This window comes from Emys orbicularis, chromosome 9, assembly GCF_028017835.1.
Source record: "Emys orbicularis isolate rEmyOrb1 chromosome 9, rEmyOrb1.hap1, whole genome shotgun sequence".
NCBI classification, from domain to species: domain Eukaryota; kingdom Metazoa; phylum Chordata; order Testudines; family Emydidae; genus Emys; species Emys orbicularis.
The window spans coordinates 79,648,813-79,669,837 of NC_088691.1; the positions used below are offsets into that span (position 1 = coordinate 79,648,813).

The 21,025-nt window shown below is 42.5% G+C and overlaps 2 protein-coding genes across 2 annotated transcripts in view; one reads left to right on the forward strand and one right to left on the reverse strand.

Moving 5' to 3' along the window:
• MED12L (mediator complex subunit 12L) overlaps positions 1-21,025 on the forward strand; it is a 306,083-nt gene that overhangs the window by 197,950 nt on the left and 87,108 nt on the right. The gene's annotated exons all lie outside the window — the stretch shown is intronic.
• On the reverse strand, positions 11,556-12,548 carry P2RY12 (purinergic receptor P2Y12). Its single transcript, XM_065411077.1, has one exon. It carries the CDS (start codon positions 12,546-12,548, stop codon positions 11,556-11,558), a length of 993 nt encoding a protein of 330 aa, XP_065267149.1.

Consider the following 21,025-nt stretch of genomic DNA (forward strand, 5'->3'; position numbering starts at 1 on the left):
TTCAATCAGATTGTGGACTCATACTTTCTTCTTCACCAATACTAATTGGTACCAATACTAATTGGTACTAATACTGCACATGTGTGAACCTAAACTTGACCATCTGCCTTGATATGGATGCTGCTGCTCATTCAGATCTCTTTCAAAGGCTGACGCAGCCTCTCTCAGCAGTCCTACTTCTTAGCGAGATAACCACTTCCCCAGGACAGTGCCATGTGAGACACAGTTAACCAATTTGTTGTCACTAATGTGGGCAACCTCTATTTGAAGTTGTTGTGATGCATTCATTTCTTTTTAATAACCCTATTCTGCTTCCTTTGAACACAATGGCAAAATTCCCATTGGACTTGATAGTAAACTGCCCTTTAAGAGCATTGACTCCATAGCTTCTGTGGTGAAGTCACTGTGTAAACCTCCTGACTTCGTAAGTGTAAATACTGTGACGCATGTGCTGTGTGCTTCAGAGAAAAGTGTAGTTTTAAAGATCTGTCATTCATGTATGAAGTCCGTTGTGCTAATAGGGTCTTTAGACACTTATTGATATCCCAAATCTTCCACAGTAGAAATGACTGGTTGTTAGCTACTGTTGTTTCCCTGAGGGCAATATGGAACTTATCAGCCTGCCGAGATGCCACCTTCTGTGCTCATCATCCTGGGTCTGCATGGTACTCCATTTTTCTTTGCATGGTCCTTGTGGTTTGTGGCTGGATCACAATTCTGAATACATGGTGTTCCCTATTAAGCCCTTTCTGTGCTGCTTTTAGAAATTTCTGGATACTCTGTTTCAAAGTGCTTTCTCACAGCTGATGTAGAGTAGCTAGGCACAGTGTTCCTCTGAGAAACTGTGAGTGCTGCTTTGAGTGATTGTTCACACAGATTCCATTCTTGGTGCGCATGTGCCAAATGCTAGAATGATAGTGTTCTTTTGGGCAGCAGTGTCTGTTGGGATCATGCCTGTGCCCTAAGTGTCCCTCTCCCCACCCAAGGGCATAAAGGGCAGAGTGGGACAAACTACCCCTCAGTTCCTTCTTACCACCCAAGGCAGAGAGAGAGATCGATCCCTTCCAGTATCTGCTTACTCTGCACACTATATGATTCCCTAAGCCTTGTATGATGTATTAGCATAGTTAGTGATACTGTAGTTTTCTTTTTATGTCCATTGACTAAATAAATACAGTGTATATAGACTAGAAAGTTGAGTTACTATAGGGCCGCCCCCGAGTAATGGCAGAAATGAAATCACCACGATTTTAGATCTGTCCTTCATGTGATGCTTCAGTGCCCATCAGCCATGGGCGCACTTTGTGCCTGCTGTGTCTTGGAGATGTCCCAGCGTGATGCTCTGTTAGTTGCACTTTCTCCAAGTTTACCAGAGAATGAGGGAGGCAAAACTTAAACTTTTTTCTTTTTAAAGAAGTCAATCCTCCAAGGAGGCATCCTCGGTCTCCTCTCAAGAAGACAGATACACCATAGCCTCAGACATCGATTGGGTCAGTTGCTCTTGGTCAGTGCCCTGTTGAACCTGGTAACACTTTAAGGTTCTGGGCCACATCCACTCATGGGCACCATTCTTCGGGTACATCTATACTACCCACTGGATCGGTGGGTAGTGTTTGATGTATCAGGGATTGATTTATCACGTCTCGTCTAGATGCGATAAATCGATCCCCGAATCGACGCCTGTACTCCTCCTCGGCAGGAGGAGTAAGTGGAGTCGACAGCGGAGCCACGGCGGTCAACTCGCCGCCGCGAGGGCAGCCAGGTAAGTCAAACTAAGATACATTCGTGAAGGGGTCAACAAACATGTGGACAAGGGGGATCCAGTGGACATAGTGTACTTAGATTTCCAGAAAGCCTTTGACAAGGTCCCTCATCAAAGGCTCTTATGTAAATTAAGCTGCCTTGGGATAAAAGGGAAGGTCCTTTCATGGATTGAGAACTGGTTAAAAGACAGGGAACAAAGGGTAGGAATTAATGGTAAATTCTCAGAATGGAGAGCGGTAACTAGTGGTGTTCCCCAAGGGTCAGTCCTCGGACAGATCCTATTCAACTTATTCATAAATGATCTGGAGAAAGGGGTAAACAGTGAGGTGGCAAAGTTTGCAGATGATACTAAACTGCTAAAGATAGTTAAGTCCAAATCAGACTGTGAAGAACTTCAAAAAGATCTCACAAAACTAAGTGATTGGGCAACAAAATGGCAAATGAAATTTAATGTGGATAAATGTAAAGTAATGCACATTGGAAAAAATAACCCCAACTATACATACAATACGATGGGGGCTAATTTAGCTACAACAAGTCAGGAAAAAGATCTTGGAGTCATCGTGGATAGTTCTCTGAAAATGTCCACGCAGTGTGCAGAGGCGGTCAAAAAAGCAAACAGGATGTTAGGAATCATTAAAAAGGGGATAGAGAATAAGACTGAGAATATATTATTGCCCTTATATAAATCGATGGTACGCCCTCATCTCGAATACTGTGTACAGATGTGGTCTCCTCATCTCAAAAAAGATATACTGGCACTAGAAAAGGTTCAGAAAAGGGCAACTAAAATGATTAAGGGTTTGGAACGGGTCCCATATGAGGAGAGATTAAAGAGGCTAGGACTCTTCAGCTTGGAAAAGAGGAGACTAAGGGGGGATATGATAGAGGTATATAAAATTGTGAGTGATGTGGAGAAAGTGGATAAGGAAAAGTTATTTACTTATTCCCATAATACAAGAACTAGGGGTCATCAAATGAAATTAATAGGCAGCAGGTTTAAAACAAATAAAAGGAAGTTCTTCACGCAGCACACAGTCAACTTGTGGAACTCCTTACCTGAGGAGGTTGTGAAGGCTAGGACTATAACAGAGTTTAAAAGAGAACTGGATAAATTCATGGTGGTTAAATCCATTAATGGCTACTAGCCAGGACGGGTAAGGAATGGTGTCCCTAGCCTCTGTCTGTCAGAGGGTGGAGATGGATGGCAGGAGAGAGATCACTTGATCATTGCCTATTAGGTTCACTCCCTCTGGGGCACCTGGCATTGGCCACTGTCGGCAGACAGGATACTGGGCTAGATAGACCTTTGGTCTGACCCGGTACGGCCTTTCTTATGTTCTTATGTAGCTGAAGTTGCGTATCTTAGTTCGAAAATCTCCCCCCCCCCCCCCAGTGTAGCCCAGGCCTTCCACTCCTACGTCGGCAATTACATCTGAGAGGGGCAGAGAGAAGCACGCTTGTAAGGATGAGCACACATGCAGATTTCCTCTCTGTCACCTAGCAAGAGACTGAAGGGTCATTAGCTGTATGACTCATCTCGGGCTCCTACTTCAAAGGACCAATATGCTGAGAGAGCCCATTCTGGTACCCTGGCATTGACTTTCAAGGCAGCGCGTACAGTAACTTCTAAATCAGCAGACCATGCTACCCTCAGAACTAACCCTGTGGCACCAAGCCCTGCACTGAGTCCTTCTGTTATTTTAGCAGTACCTTCCGTCTCAGTACCGATTATCTCTGCAGTACCTGCTGCCCCAGTACTGACTGTCTCAGTTTTGAAACCTTACACAGTGTCCTGTGACTTACCAATGGGCCTGGTACAGGAGTCCCCTCTGAATGAAAAACATAGAGAGGTGACTACAAAAACCCCAGCCTCCCCTATATAAAGACAGGGTATGCCTGGCAGGACTGCCTCCCCTCCTCAAGGAGGATCACCGCAATAGCTGACCGACTCAATTCCAATAATTCTAAAGCTCTTTGTCTCACTCGATTTTCATAATCTACAGACAGAAATCCACAGTGACTCCAACTCAGAGCGCAGAGTTCACAGTAGCACTGTTTTACTCCGAGATGGTGAGACCTGCCTCCCACAAGAGAGATTTCAAACATCAATCAATTTCAAGCCCACCCAAGAATCAGTGAGAATATGTCTGGCTTCTAGAACACAGAGCCTCATGGACTTCTGTCACACAGCATGCCAGACTTCACTTTCACTTCATGCAAGGGTAGTTGAAATCCGTGTATCAGCCCAGCAGACACTGCATGGACATGATGGTCACACTCCTACAAAAAGTCCTCATCATGGTAAAATGGTGGAAAGATCCTCTTCAGATATGCAATGGAATATTCTTCTCTGCACCTCTGCCTAGCAAGACTCTACCTGTCTAGGTTTTGACAGTTTATTGTGCAAAACAGACCAATAGAAATCATTTAGAGAATTGTGAAAAGATACCAGCTAAAGGTCCGATTGTGGCTGGTCTAATGCACCTGTGTGGGGATTTAAGGGATGGTGCAAGGTGTGCCCTTTTCTTCCCTGTGCCTGCTACCTGCATTGTTGGTAGCAGTGTAGGAGGGAGAACAGCATCCGTGGCGTTGCTATTACCCCTCCTGTGCAGGTGGGTGGGGAGTAGGCAGAGCATTGGGTTTTGCCATTCAGTACACCAGCCAGTGGACCAGGAGAACTAATCAGTTCTAGTGTCATAGATTCCCTCACACCCAACCCCATCCCATCTCACCAGCTTTTAATTATTCTGGTCTTACCCTTCCCTGCTTTTAATTACTCTGGTCTTAGTATTGCCTGTTTTTGAATGTACATTTTATCTGTGCTTGCCTTGAGTGCCTGTAGCTTCAGGGAGGACGCTTAAAACTGTGTGTATGCATGAGTGTGCACCAATGGTCCCTCCAATTTTTTCCATCCATGTGCGGAATAAATTTTGTTATGTGCAATGAAGTACTGTGTGCCACCAGTAGAAACAAAAAACCTAGATATAATAGATCTTTTTAAAAAGTTACCATAGGGATAATTACTCCAGCTAGGACATTTTAGGCATTTTAGAACTCTCTACTCAAAGAATTAAATTTAAATGTAAGAGAGAAATAAAAATTGTGAAATGCATAGACCAGTCAAAAAACTAAAATGACACACTTTGAAAGAATAAAATTACAGAGAATATATGTGCATTGTAGGAAGTACCAAAAAGTAACAACAACAACAATACAATTATGTGTTGGGAGGTCAGCGTGAAAGACTCTGTGAGACAGTGTGTGTGACACAGACTGTGGGCATGTCTACCTACTGGCAGAGTTACAGCGCCACTCAGAGAGTACTGAAGGGAAACTGCTGTTGTGTGTTCACACTGTCAGCTGCCTGCGCAATAGCGTGTTCACACTTGCGGCACTTGCAGCGGTATTTGGAGCAGTGCACTCTGGACAGCTATCCCACAGAGCATCTCTTTCTCTTCTGCCACTAAGAGTTGTGGGAAGGTGGAGGGGGTTGTGGGGCATCCTGGGTCCTGTCCCAGTGCCCCGTGATGCATTGCTTCTCATCCCAGAAATCCCTGTGCTTCCATCCGCATTTGGCACCATCTTTCAATGGTTTGTGTATTGCGCGCCCTGCCTCTTTGGGCTGCAGGAATGGATCCTGAACTGTTGACCAGTATGCTGCTCACTCTGACCAACACGTCACGAGTGGCAGTGGAGTTATTCCTTAAACTAAAAAGGCAAGAGAAGTGTGACATTGATCTCGCCACGCGTAGTAGCTACGACACAAGATTGCTTGTGACATTTATGGACGTGCTGACCACAGTGGAACGCCGCTTTTGGGCTTGGGAAACAAGCACTGAGTGGTGGGATCACATCATGATGCACGGCTGGGATGATGAGCAGTGGCTGCATAACTTTCGGATGAGGAAAGCCACATTCATGGGGTTGTGTGATAAGCTCACCCCAGCTTGCGGCGCAAGGACATGAAAATGAGAGCTGCCCTGCTGTTGGAGAAGAGTGTGGCGATTGCAGTCTGGAAGCTGGCTACTCCAGACTGCTACCGATTGGTCTCTAACCAGTTCGGAGTGGGAAAGTCGACTGTTGGAGTTGTGTTGATGGAAGTGTGCAGGACCATTAAGCACATCCTGCTCTGAAAGACCGTGACTCTGGGCAACGTGAGTGACATTGTGGATGGCTTTGCACAAATGGGCTTTCCCTAACTGCGGCGGGGCGATAAATGGCACGCATATTCCAATTCTGGCACCAGACCACTTAGCCACCAAGTACATTAATCACAAGGGGTATTTCTCAATGGTTCTCCAGGTGCTTGTGGATGACTGTGGGTGTTTCACATACATTACCGCAGGCTGGTCCGGAAAGGTGCATGACGCACGCATCTTTCAGAACACTGGCCTGTTCAGGAAGCTGCAAGCAAGGACTTTCTTCCCGGACCAGAAGATCACCATGGGGAGGGAAGTTGAAATGTCCATTGTGATCCTGGGAGACCCAGCCTACCCCTTAATGCCGTGGCTTATGAAACCATACCCGGGGTAACTTGACAGCAGCAAGGAGCATTTCAACAACAGGCTGAGCAAGTGCAGAATGACTGTTGAGTGAGCTTTTGGCCATTTAAAAGCCCGCTGGCAATGCCTGTATGGGAAGCTGGACCTGGCGGATGACAATATTGCTATACTTATAGCCGTGTGCTGTAAGCTCTATAATATTTGTGAAGGGAAGGGTGAAAGCTTCACTCAGGGCTGCACCGCAGAGGCTCAGTGCCTGGAGGCTGAGTTTGAACAGCCAGAGACCAGGTGCAGAGAGGTGCAGCATGGGGCCATAAGGATCAGGGATGCCTTGAGGCAACAATTTGAAGCTGAAAGCCATTAATATTTGTTGCTATGCTCGGGAGTGCAGTGCTTGTAATGCTAGGAGGTGATTGGTGCAGACGATGCAATATGTGGGTTTAACATAATTGTATGTTGCTTTGCAGGGCTTATTTTGCTTTCAGTTAATAGAATAAAGATTGCTTTCAAACCAACACAATTCTTTTATTAAAAAACAACAACTGGAGGAGTGGGTCAAACAAAAAAAAAATCAGCAGTGAGGGGAATGGGGAAAGGGAAGGTCCCAGGAGGAGGAGGGGTCCCAGGATGGCTAAAGATTTGTGTATGTCCAGGGACCATATCCAACCACCTCCTTTGGAGTACAATGCAGCGGGTACTGTGCTTCAGCAGGGCCAAACTGCAGAGGGATGGGTGTTGAGTGCAGTGGGTAGTGGGATCTGCAGTGCTGGACTGTGAGGGGGGAGGAGTGGAATGCCGCGGGTATAGATTGGAGCCAGGAGGTTGATAAGAGTGTGTTGGTGGTGTCTTGGGGGGCGCATGGGAAAGAGTTTTGCGACAGCGGCTGCAGGGGAGGGCGGGCACGGAGCGGCTCAGTTTGAAGAGCTAGTATCGCCTGGACCATGTCTGCTTGGTGCTCCATAACCTTGAAGAGCTGCTCCATGGCTTCATTCTGGCATGCCGTGTTCTTGTTTCAGTCCCTCTTCTGGCTGTCCCGCCACTCCTTCAATTCCTGTTTCTTGGCGGCGGAGTGCATCATAACATCATGCAGAAAGTTCTCCGTATTTGTTGTCCGCTTTCTAATTTTGCTCAGCTGTTCAGACAGCGATAACAAAGAGGGAGGCTCGGCTCCCAAGGTCATCTCTGTGAAGTTTAAACGCAAGACTTTACAGAAGCAGTATTGTTTGTAACACAGAGAACACTGATTCAGTGCTTTAAAACACAGCCAGTACTCACACACCTGTCACTATCTGGCTGACCCCAGGCAAGCACAAATGAGCCACAAGACCCCCACAATGGTGAGTAGCCGCAGGGGCAGGAGAAATCACTCTTCCTGGATCCTACTGTACACTGGGCACATGGCTTTTGGAGAGAGCCAGCACTGTAGGGGGGGCCTGATAATCATTCCTGTCCCCACACTTTCAACAGGATGTGATCATTATGGAAGATGCCTCGCTGCTGAGGGTGAGCAGGGAATCAAGGGAGGGTTTTCTCCAAGGCTGCAGCTTCCGCCCTGGCCCTTATGCTGCTCATCTATGTGCAGCAGTGGTCCCCCCCAACCCTCCTCGTGACGGCACAGTCGCATGGAAAAGTTACCGTTAACGGGGCAAGAAACAGCAGCTTTGCTGAAAAACCTGCAGCAGTGAATTGCCCAATATCTCCACGAGAGTTTCCTGGAAATCTGAGGGAGATTCCCGTGAAGTGAGAGAGTCAACAGCCTGTTCCACCGCTCAGACTAGGCATGCGGTGGGAGACAAGCCTGCTTTCTGCAACCCTTTTGCCCCCAACAACTCACTTCAGCGATTCCCAAAATCAGATTCACTTACCAGGGGCCTCCTCTCCTGTTTGCGCTTCGCCAACATCTGACAGCTGTGACTGGCTAGCCTCCTCCGGGGTAGAAAAGAGCTCCTGGCTGCATAAATCTCTGACCTCCGAGTCATCTTCTGCCTCTGGGTCCCCCTCCACATCCTCGTCCAAGATTTCCTCCTCCTGGCTCGGTCCAGTGTCGACTGGCACACAAGCCACCAAAGTATCCACAGTGGCCTTCGCAGTGGAGGTGGGGTCGCCACTGAGTATCGCGTCCAGCTCTTTGTAGAACTGGAAGCTCGTGGGCACAGCACCGGAGCGGCGGTTTGCCTCCTGCCCCTTGTGGTAGGTGTTCCGCAGCTCCTTCATTTTGACCCTGCACTGCAGTGTGTCCTGGTCATGGCCCCTTTCTGTCATGCATCATGAAATCTGTCCATAGGTATCATAATTCCTATGGCTGCAGCACAGCTGGGACTGAACAGCCTCCTCTACCCAAATGCTGATGAGGTCCACCAGCTTGGCATTGCTCCAAGCGGGAGATTGCCTGGTGCGTGGAGCAGGCATGGGCACCTGGAAAGATGTGCTGAGACCACTGTACGCATCACCGAGCAAACAGGAAGGGGACTTTCAAAATTCCAAAGGAATTTACGGGCTAGGGATGAGGGTTGGTCACTTGAGGGCAGGGCAGTAGAGTTCAAACCGATGACCAGAGGGATGAGAACAGGCGCTGCGCACTTAGTGGCTTGACAGTGTGTACACCTCGGGAGTTATAGTGCTTAAAGCTGCTTCACTGTGCAGAAACTTGCCAGTGTAGACAGGACCTGTGTGTGTGCTGGCTGCTGGGGAAGTTTCTGAGAGAAGGCACTCACTGAAAGCTGTCCTGCTCCTGAGCCATGTGCCCCCTCCCCGGCTCTGCGGAGATGGGGGTACGTTGGCAGGTGGGAGGGGGAGAGGCTCTGTGTGTGTGTGCGTGTGTGTGTGTGTGTGTGTGTGTGTGTGAGAGAGAGAGAGAGAGAGAGAGAGAGATTGTGCTGGCTGCTGGGGAAGTCTCTGAGAGACTGTGCTCTGTCTCTTTAAGGCACTCACTTACCGCCTGGAAGGCTCATTCAGACCTCAGAGCTGTTGCGAGTCCTGAGCCCTGTCCCCTCTCCCCTGCTCTGTGGAGATGGGGTACAGGGGTGGGGAACGGGGGACAACCTGATGTCAGCACCCCCTGCCCTGCTCTGCACAGCCAGCAGGAGGATCCCCATCCCGGGAGCAGCTGCAGGAGCAATGTGGCTGCAAAGCAGTGCGGGGGAGGGGCACTTGAACACACACTGCCAGATGTGCGCGGCTCTGCTAATCAAGTGTGCGGCACTTGAATCACTCCTGGGCAGCTGTGCGACCACGCAGCTTCGAGGGAACACAGGTGTGCATGCAAAAGTGGAAATAAATGTTGTTTAACAGATCATTGAGAAATCTGGAGTTTCAGAAAGTAACTTGAACTACCAGATCCATCTAAGAATAGTAAACTAAAGTAAATGATACATCCCCCTCTCCAAAGAGAGACCCATATTTTCTTCTGAATTTCATTGTACAACTAGAGGGAGGGGAAATTAAGACATCACTTAAACTATTAGTAACTACACTTTATAATTAGGCTTGGCAGAATTCAGTTTTTATTACAATTTCAGCAGATAATATTGATGAATATTTTTAAGTATCTTTTCTGATATTTATCTATTTAAATTTTCACAGTTACAGGGAATTGGGGGGCATCAGACAATGTAATGACAGTAGACATTGAGATTCAACAAGTTAGCTTTATATCTATTAAAACAAAAATTGTCAACATCACATGTCAAATTATACAATGCAAATATCTTTAAATCAACAAATCATACCAGTTTTTACTATTCATTTGCTAGTCCATTTGTAACAGTCCTAATTCAAAAACCTAAATCACTGGATTTTGCCCATAAAATCTTACTTTGCCTGTATGCACATTTTGATTATCAATGAAAATATTTTTTCATCATTTTGTATGTTTATGGTGAAATTGAATGATAAAAATCTAATCCTTCTAGGTGTATTTATAATTACGGTTGGTATGATTTAGTGGATCAACAGAATAAACCATAAAACATGTATTACAAGTTCAGTACTATATTTATATACAAGTGAAGAATATTTTAACAAGTTATATAGTGTTTGGCCTCCATCCTACGAACAGTTACTCCTGTGTGTGCTTCCAGTGGTGATAGAAAGTATACAGAAGGTAATATCTGTTCATAGGATCAGAGCCTTACATGTCAGTGAAAGATTTTTCAGACTTAGAGTCTGGTTAGTAGTTATAATAGCAATAAGTCTGCCAGTGGTTGTTTACGGCAACCTAGGGCCATCTGCAGTCAGAATTATGTACACAATTGTTATTGAAAATTGCATTCCTGATTTCCCCATTTTCCAAACTAAAAATGCATAATAGCTGTAACTAAAAAGCATAGCTAGAAATCTAGTATAATGAAAACAAAAGCTGACGTTAACTCTCATAATTGATTTAACCCTTTCAGTGCTTCTATCCCATGAAACCCAGGGACTATTGTGTAAAATTAGTTTTACTGAAAATGGTCAAATTCCATTTATATATTGGTCACCCTAAAACCATGGTTCTTTGGTTGGTCTTTCAGAATGTATTCTGGGGTACTCAAAAGTTTAACTTCAGTCTAAATAGATTTGCTTAAAATACGTTATTTCTTACTGTATACAGTTATTAATAAAATGGTCAGCAACTTAAAAAATGCAAATGTATGATGCCAGAAGTGAAATGTTCATTCTGCTAATTCAGCACACGTAAATAGCCTTCCCCCCCCCTCCCCCATGCTTAGTAGTTTGGCATTTGGATGCAAGGTGATAGCTTTCTTTTCTTAAAAAATATCTGGCTTATTGGTATTTTCTTTAGTTGCATTTTTCAGATTTTAATTGGTTTGGGTGAAATCCTGGCTCCCACTTGAAGTCAGTGTGCTTTGTCATCAACTTCAAGGGAGCCAGGATTTCACCATTTCCCTGCTGAGCTCTCACAGTTCATAAATTCATCTATAGTATTCTATGACTAAAAAGCTTTTTTATTTCTTTATAATTGTTTTAATAAGCATATAGGCCTGGATCAAACATGTGCTTAAAACTCAAGCACACAAGTATTCCCACTGACTTTCGTGAGACTACTAGTGTGTAACTAAGCATACATTTAACCACTTTGCTGCATTGTGGCCATAACCAGTAGTTCCTCTGTTCCAGTATGTGAGTGCTTCTGTCATAGAACTTAGATTCAAATAACACAGATTCAGTTCCCAGAGAAGTAAGTGGGAGTTAACCATTGATTTTATTGGGAGTAATACCTGGGTATTTATTATTAATAAGCATGTAAATACCTATATTATTTGCTATTGACCCAATTTTGTAGCCTTACATTGGCGTCTCATCACTATCATCTCCATTGTTCTGCTCCTTAATGCGTTTGTGCAACATGTTTATCAAGGATTTTCTAAAGGACTTACAAAGGAAAAAATATATGAATGGATCTAGGCATGCATTTAAAGATGTCAACCAGAGGGTGCTCTCTTTTATATAGAACAATATGTTCTGAGCAGAGCATTGAAAAACATCTCTTGTTTGGCTCAAGGTGTAGGGAATTCTAGTAAAATGGAATGGCACAAAACAAACAAAGAAAACTGCAATAATGATAAATACCTTAATATTTACAGGTTTTCTGGACACCTTCCCCGTGCATCTTGTTCTTTTATATGATTTGTACAGTTCTTTAGTTATGAGTATGTAACATACAACAATGATGACCAAATTAACCCAGAAGATAAACTGGCAAATGTAGTTCACAATTTCATGCCATACTAATCCAAACTCTGATTTCAAGTGAGCACATTTCTTCACCGTTTTACGCGTGGGTTTTTTGTTTGTCAGAATCATGTTAGGTAGTGACAGAATAAACATTAATATCCATATTACTGTGGACAGAATCTTAGCGCCTAACAGGCTGCTAGTGCTTGATGTTTTAAATGGTCTGGCAGTTTTCTGATAGCGATCAATAGTTATTAGACCCAGAAACAAAATACTAATGTACATGGTGAAGTAAAATATGACCTGTGAGACCTGGCATACAAATCCCCTCAGTGCCCAAGGCACCATTTTTGCATCACTGAGAATTTTGAATGGAAAGGTCAGGATCATGAGGATGTCAGAAATGACTGTGTTCTTAAGGAAGATGATGAAATTAGATTTACTGGAGATTTGAAAAAACACCCGCATCGCCAGGCCATTCATGACAATGCCCACGAAAAAGAGAACAGTGTAGAGCAAGGGAAAGAGAACTTGACTGATTTTGTTATCACTGTTGCAGTTGCTTTCATTTCCAGGATAGCTGAAGTTGTATTTGGCGTTCATTTGTACTTCGATATCTTTTCCCCCTGTTAAAACAAAAGATGCAGGGTTATCATTTATCAGGCAGAAAACTGCAGCATTCATTTTATTCAGGGTGCATAAACATCACTGATATAATTTTTTAATTGGATTTTTAAATTAAAATACAGTGGGGTTTTTTTAATGTAACCTATTTACATTAATTTTGAAATTGACAACTTATGTTAAGGCATAAACCTATTATAATTAAACTCATTTAAATTAAATTAAAAAAATTATATTAAGCAGAACATATTTGCTGCCACATTTGATAGCAAGTCAAATCACTGAACTAGTGGAAGTCACTGGCTAAGCACCTGTACCCCGAGTTTGTTGAAGTACTAACCTAGCTTTTCACAGCAGTAGCATCTTCTGCAGGTACAGAAAGGATATCTTTTTAATTTCAGTTTATTCAGCTAGTTCAGTTCAAGGACTAATTCATTCAAAGTTAAGCCTATTGGGAGTTGAAAAAGCAGGAAAGCTTGTTTTCTTATTCCAATCTATTAATAAAAGCTAAGTGTAAAAGGATGAAATCTATTAGCTCTAAAATCTTGAAAGAAACAATCAGTCCAATTCAGTAACTATAGATAATACTTCCTTTGTTTAATAAAGCAGTTAGTTTTAAATGCAGAACATGTTTTGATAAAGAAAAAAGTTACGTATCCAGCATGTTAAGGTAGTTTCATTAATTAAAAAAATGCTGCATTTGAATTTCCATCCAAATAGAGACTGACACAAATCACAAAAAATTAATCTAGTAAATAAGAAATGCATCATCCACCATTTTCTAACATAAAAATGTAAAAATTAATCTGAATAATGTAAGTTCACTGTATAATTGTTTAAATAAACGTGTAAAGATATACAGATCTTCTTGATTAGCAAAAAGAAGCACCACATTTAGTATAAAGGTTATATTTAGTTGAAAATCAACATATTTTAATGGTTACCAACTAATGAGAATCAACCTTTCTTTAGGAAAATAACTAAAAAGTACAAATGCAAAATATGATTAAAATCAATTATTTAAATCAAGGTTTCCTGCTTGCTGATTTAAATCATAGTTAAAACTAGTGATTTAAATCAATCTACCCGCATTGTATTCTGTTTTTTCTATGTATATGAATGTTATTGGGTTTTGTGCTAGCATAATGTCTTGTGTATTTATCACCACACCATGGATGACAGATCTGCAGATACAGGGTTAAATTCAGAGACTGTTTTTCTTAAAATAATGTAGAGTAATTTCAACCATGATCAGTTCAGACGGAGATAGGCACTCTTAGACCCAGTTAGACTCAAACATTGGTAAGTTGGAGAAGCTTGAGTTTCAAGAAGCAAGGCGAAAGTAAAAGAAAGTTTAAATTTAAATAGGGTGAAGGGTAAGGAATTTAAGCCCTCTTACAACCTTGTTTTCCTCTCCTCTCTTTTGACTCACAGGGTCAAAGAGGTGATGTTCTAGGGGTGTGGGTAAATTACACACTAGTATCAGTAAATGGATGTTGAGTCTAAACTGGTCTGGCACACAGACAGAGCCAGAAGATGCAGGGGCCAGAAGAAGGCGTAAGATGCACTAAGAGTCTCCTCTCTGAATATGCCCCACGGATTATTCCTTTTGGAGATGCATGATCTTTCCAAGTGGTTTCCTAGTACTTATGTTCTGTGGGGAATTGCTAAGCAAACTCTAACCAACTACTGTATCTGTGCATTGCAAATACCACCTTGTGGATGACAGCAATAATGCACTCCACACAGTGTGGATTATAGGCCTTTGGCCACAACTGCTAACTCACAACAGCACTAACGATGAATTCAGGGGAAATACAGGGCTATCATTTCATTTTTTGCCTGTATAGTGATCTTTTCAAATGGGGGAAGGAAAATGTTCTTCCCATTTTTTTAAATACAGGAATGGGATTGCTTATATTAGTTGCTTTTGGCTACAAATTTAGTAGCGGTGATAATTGGATTAGCTGCTAAAAGGAAACCATATACAGTGCTCAGTAAATTATCTACTAACTTTTTTTTCTCTCCTACCTGAGTCCTCCATTCTAGGACTTTTAGGCAGCTATGGACCTATCCCCTGGCCTGATTATTTTCATTTCCCTTCCCTGTTGCCCCTAACCCTTGCATATTGTTGCCCCAGTCTCCCTCTGTTGTTCTTTTCCCCCCCCCCACTCCTCCTGTGATGTCTCTCTTGCTGCTGCCCCTTCTTGCTGATCACCTCTCTGTGCTGTCTCTTGATCTCACTTTGTGCCTCTTCTAAAGGTCCCCTGTCTTCCTATGCTTTGACTTCTCTCTCCTTAGTCATGCTACAGCCACTAGAGGCTTTCCCTTCCGAGGGCAGACGGAGGGAGGGAGGGAAGGAGGAGAAACTTTTGGATCATCTCTCCTGCTGGCTGCTGCCGCCCATGGCCGGGAGTGGGTGGGCGAGGATCAGCTCTGCCCCAGCTTTGTCACTGTAGACTGGCTTCAGATTCTATCTTCCCCCATCAGCTTCGGCAAGAAGGTAGGAGGGGACTCCAGCTGTGATTTGGGGCAGGAGGCATCTCTAGAGCTGCTTCCTGTCCTCAGTACTCTATCCAGCCAACTAACTGGCTAACACACTGAGGCACCTTCCAACTCTCACACCAACTGCTGAGCTGCAGTGCTTGGGGGGAGGAAAAATTGCAGGAAAAATGTTTTGCTGCTGCATGGGCCCCACAGTCAGGCAATCTGTTAAAAACCCCTCATAAGTCCCTGCAGTCACCTATTATTGCTGTGGGCCTTAAACCAAAGTGGTACCCCAACTGCAAGACCCCTAACAGTCCATTTTCTGAGGGAGACTTGAGCCCTCGCATGGGGCAGGGATATACTTTGAACCTGTGTCCAAGGTTTGCCTCCCCACATACTGTCGCTGTCCCACCTCAAGTATCAAACTCTATCCCAGGTTTTGGGACAAGCATGAAGACACCACGCTGCCAGGGACTCTTGTCCTGCCTTTCGGTTGTCACAATAGCATGAAATGAAAATCTCGAGGCATTTCTCAGCAGCCTTTTGCGTACTCCATTGTCGGTGATCCCCAGCCAGCTGTCAGACCAAAAGCTTCTTAAAGTAAACAGGTCTAACTCCTCAAACAGTGATCCCACGGGAAAGCACAAACCGCGTAAAGCATGGCAGATCCACCATTAGAGAAAATCCCTTCCTTAGCCCCAAACAGGAACTGGTGTAATACTTTGCATGTGACCAAGGACCAACTATCTCAGACCTTAAATGTGAAAGCCATGCTGATTGCACAACCAGTTCATTAGTCTCTGGACTTGACACCCAGCTGTTGATATTTAAGACCAAAAAGCCAAGCATGTTAAAGTGCTTTGAGATCCTGAAATGCAAAGTGCTACAAAAGTGTAAAGTAGTATTACTATTATTTACTACTTATTAATTGTACATTGCTTTCCTTAGTCTTTGTAAGGAGGCCCAAATAGTTTTGCTGTGCCAAAAGGGAAGAATGGTAAGATAGGACATAGGATGGGAAATGCTGCTATGAATCATTTGCTTTAATTACAGCTAACAGCGTGTTATAAACAAAACAAAAAAAATTTAAACAAAATTCAGTTTGAGATGTCAAAATATTTACCAACAGATCCTTTCAAATAACTGAATATGATGCAACTTTATTTTAAAAATTGCATATTATCTTATTGTCACAAAAAAAACCCTCTGTGATCTGTGTCCATCAGAAAAAATTAGAACCTCACTAATTTGCTCGTTGATAAAGTGTGTACTTCATAATATGTGTACAAATGGCTGTCTCTCCCCACTTTTCTGCAAAGATTAAGCTGTGATGGCAGTGTCCTGTAGCTTGGACTCATGTTTGTTCAAACTTCACAATATTTAGTAATGTACTATGAACTGTTATCACTAAGAATTAAAGTGCACTTGTCAAATAAATTAATGAAGTACTGCTTTGTTTTGGTAGTTGGTTTATCTGTTGTTTACAAAATTAAGAACATTGGATTTCCCAGCAATTAGTACAAAGGTATGATCCAAATGGTCTACTATGTAATCCAAAGACGTTTGGAAAGAAGGGTGAAAAACCATATAAGGAAGGTTGCAAGAGCAAAGTTTTAACTGAGCAGTACACTTCAAGCCCTTCAGTGATACAATTATAAAAATTACTATACTTCAATATTATCCCAGTAGGAGTGTGTGTGTGGGGGGTTATAAATAACATTAGATGCTCTGAGTTATCAGATGATATGTACATTTCTCTGATACCTTCATTATTAAAAGGTGCTCACTTGTATTTCCATCTAAATGATTGTATGACAGGAATTTATGAAACACCATGTATTTTAAAATGTAAATATATTTTTAGCTGCACATATCAATTGTAATTAAATGGCTATTACATAAGCTTGAGGAGCAGAAAAGAATATGTTGAGAGAGAAAATTACCTTACAACTGTAGAAAAATGCTGAAATATTAGGTCTTTCCTGTGATGGGAAGTTAATATTGCTGGCAGATCATCATTTGCTGTTCCTTTTCCCTTCCGATTTTCTTTCCTTTTTCCAAGCTTGAGACTCAAAAGTTTAGTAGCTTACTTCAGTAAAAATCCTTCAGATCAACAGAGAGAGAGAGAGAGAGAGAAGGAAGCTGTACATCCCAGCTTTAGTACTTAGAAAGACACTGATCTCCAGTTTGAAACTTGTGTGTCTTAGCTGTGCAGACAGTTTCAAATTCCAGGTGACCGCCTCGATGCGTCTGCTTTTATTTCCTGTAAAAGGGGGAAAAGAGACTTGGTTAAAAAAAAAAAAAAATAGAGACATTAGCCTTCTGCTTACAATCTGTTGAAATACTTTGTGAAAACTACAGATAATGTTTGTTAAAAGCTTTTATATAGTTGTTACTTTGTGCAACTCCTGAAAAGTCCAGAATAATATGATCAATAACTTTCTACCTTGTGGTAATATATCTATTATTATGGAAGATGTTCCAGTTTGTATTTTTTTGCTTAGAAAACATTCAAACAGAAGATCAAGTGGTGATTTATTACTTTTGAGCAGAAAATTATATTACTGTACAATTTATTGGTCCTTTATGTAGATTTCAAAATATTTCATATCATTTTCCCTGTTCCGTTTCTGCTTATTTAATAATTTACATTTTGAAACTTTAAGAATGAGCCTCAGTTAAAAATTGATTTGTACAGTAGTAACATAAATGACACTATGGTATGGCTCACCATTTTGTTATATTGCCACTGAGGATTAGGATTAATAAATACAGATTTTGAAAAACAATAAAAATACAAGTTTGTGAAAAACAAGCTAAACATGTCTTTGTAACAGTTTGGGGGAACCTGTCTACTTACAAGCTGTGAATTCTGTTTGATATTATGAACTCTCTATAGATCTATAGCAAACTACAAACTCCAGTTTGTTTTCTGAGCACCGTTTTGATTATAAATCTGTTCTGTGACTTCAGCATGGCTCTGTAGCCTAGTTGTTGAGCTGGAACACACAAGAGGTGTCAGAAGAAATTTTTGCACCTAGCAGAGAGTTAACAATGAAAGTTCTTTAAGTCTTGATTGTCATCCATTCAAATGGAAGCATCCTTGAACAAAGAGAGAGCTACTGCCCAGGGGAAGGCAGCTTTTCAAACCTTCACTCCAGGTGTTTGGTGATCAAACACCAAGGTGCCTGACAGGGAACTTTGATTTCCTGTCAGAGTTTTGGCCTGGTGACTTGAAGTCAATAAAAAGAAGTCCCTCTCTCTAGGTGTTTGAGAGAAGAGACCAGAACCAGAAGGCAAAGCTGTTCAGGGGGAGAGGAAGGATCTTGGATTTCCTAGAGGGCTCTGACCAAATCCCCCCAAATGCTCAAGAGTGGTAAGGAAATTGAGCTGGGGAATTGGGTATAGCAGTTCCTTTTTTTTTGCATAGATCTGTATCTCTCTTGTGCTGTATGAAGTAAAGAATGATTGTTTTAGAAATCTTTTTGCAAGGTCCGTTAATTTACTTTGATTATCACTTGATCCTGAAGCGGTAAACTATAAATCAGAGTGCCCACAAGGCTGGAGCTCTGGGAAGGTTTGCTACTGGGGAGCCTTTCGGGGGATGGATTCAGCATTGGGCTTGGCGTTTAGGGCAGTTGGACCATGTGGCCTGACTCCCAAGCGGGGTGCCAGAGTGCCTATGCCTAGGGAGTGGGCCTAGAGGCTATTGGGAATTGACATGAGTCATTTCTAAATGAATAGGTTTGGATAATTGTACTAATTGGCTGGCTTTGGTCTAGTTTTGACATGATTGTTGCCTTAGGCTAGGTCTACACTACGGGGGGGCAGGGGTCGACCTAAGATACGCAGCTTCAGCTACGTGAATAGCGTAGCTGAAGTTGCGTATTTTAGGTCAACTTACCTGGCTGTGAGGACGGCGGCGAGTCGACCGCTGCCGCGCCGCCATCAACTACGCTTCCGCCTCTTGCCGCGGTGGATTTCCGGAGTCGATTTTATCGCATCTTCACTAGATCCCCAATAGATCGATTGCTACCCGCCGACCCAGTGGGTAGTGAAGACGTGCCCTGAGTGACCTTATTATTAAGTAAACTTGCTTACAGCTGCTGCTGTATGGGACAAAGATGATATTTTGACCATGTGCTTTAACTGGAGAATAATCGGTACACAAAATGTGCTGCCAAAAGCCAATTAGAGAAAAACAAGTCTGTAAATCACGTAAAGGGTAAAAGTGGTCTGATCAAGCATGTATCATCAGTGCATGGTCAGCAATAAATCAATTAGGAAAGAGAAATAACATGAAAATAGCAAGGACAACAAAATCAAGGCAATTGAAGTTTACGCATATGTATTGTAATGAGTGGCATAAGACACACAATATACATGGTGATTTAAAGAGTATTCATGAATATGTAATTTACATGTGTATAAAATGTGGTAAATTATAAGGGACAGTTGGCACTCCATAGGAGAAATCCAACATGATCTTTCTATGTCCCAGGAGAAGATAACTGGCCATTGTCTTTTTCTGCATGTCTGCCATTTCCTACTTTAATAGTGATTGTAATTGCAAGACACGTGTGGTTCAAATACAGATTGGAATTAATAAACCTGAGTGTCTTGGACGTGAGTGTGTGGCATTCTTACCCAGGAAGGCTGAAGAAGGAGACAGTGCTCTGAGCCTACCCAGAACAAAGGAGAGCATAAAAGCATACAGTCCCCAGCCTGTCTGTCCAAATCCAACGGCCCAGCTGGGGGCAGTTGACCCAGGCTATGACAGTCTTACAAAACCCTACATGATTTAGATTTTCTTTAATTTTTGTAACGGAGTCTGATTTGATTCTCCAAATTTCTAAAACAAAATTCTGGAGTGGTCAATGATTACAGTGAAATGTCATGGGGGCTTATGGGCTGCATTTAGACTTATTTTCTTTCTCTGACATGCAGAATGTGGATTCACTGAATAAATATCTGCAGAATACAGTAAACAGTAAGTTCACCACTGACTTCCTTCACATAAGCTTTGTTTCAGTGCTCAGATGTGTGGAGAAGAAACTGAGATGTTTCATCTTTCTCTCAACTTTTCTCTACCATGTACATTTTTCACTGATCGCAAAAAGAAGTTGATACTGGTTTGTCTAGGAAACACATGCCAAGATATGTTTGTAGCTAATGTAGCCCCTGTGGGTACATTGCAGACAGGGTGTGAATGGCAGCTTGTGTAGACATGTTCTATATATATTAGTCCCAGAATCCTGTGGATCTCTTATCCACTTGTGTTGGGCTTTCACCTTATCTTAAATAAGATCACTACGGTAAGAATTGTTCGACTGATCTGTATATTTAATAAAAGGATTCTATGAAAGCATATTAAATCATTATAATAGAAGCAAATGACAGTCCAAGTAAAGTGTGTATTGTTTGAATTTTCTGCAATTCTGAATAATGAGGGAAAAGTTATTCCAGCACAGCACTGTTCTGGCGGAATCTGCTCTTCTAGGCAATTATTAAAATGTGATGGGTGGTGATATTGAACCAGTCTGCTAAACAGCTGTTGAAATGCTGCTTTTAAGACATTTTGTTGCAGTATGCATTTGAAACAGACCAGGACAACTGGGTTATAAATGAAGAGGATGTCTGCATAGAATGAACAGTCTGCTTTGTGTGTGTTTCAATGATCATTCATATAATTTTCTCTGAGCACTTCACTTCAGCACACTGTACAAATGATAATACGCACAACACCCTATGTGGTAGGAAAGTCACTGTATCCCCTTTTTATGGATGGGAGAATTGAGGCTAAAAGAGGTGAAGTGACTTGCCTGCAACCATGAAGCAAGTAAGTGGGAGTGCTAGGGTTCGTTTCCAGGCCCGTGTGCTTTCCTTTCGTTCATGCTGCTTCTTTAATCAGATTATTTCTTTGGAACGTTGCCCATCAAGGTCTTTTCCTGTTTCAAATGGCATTTCCT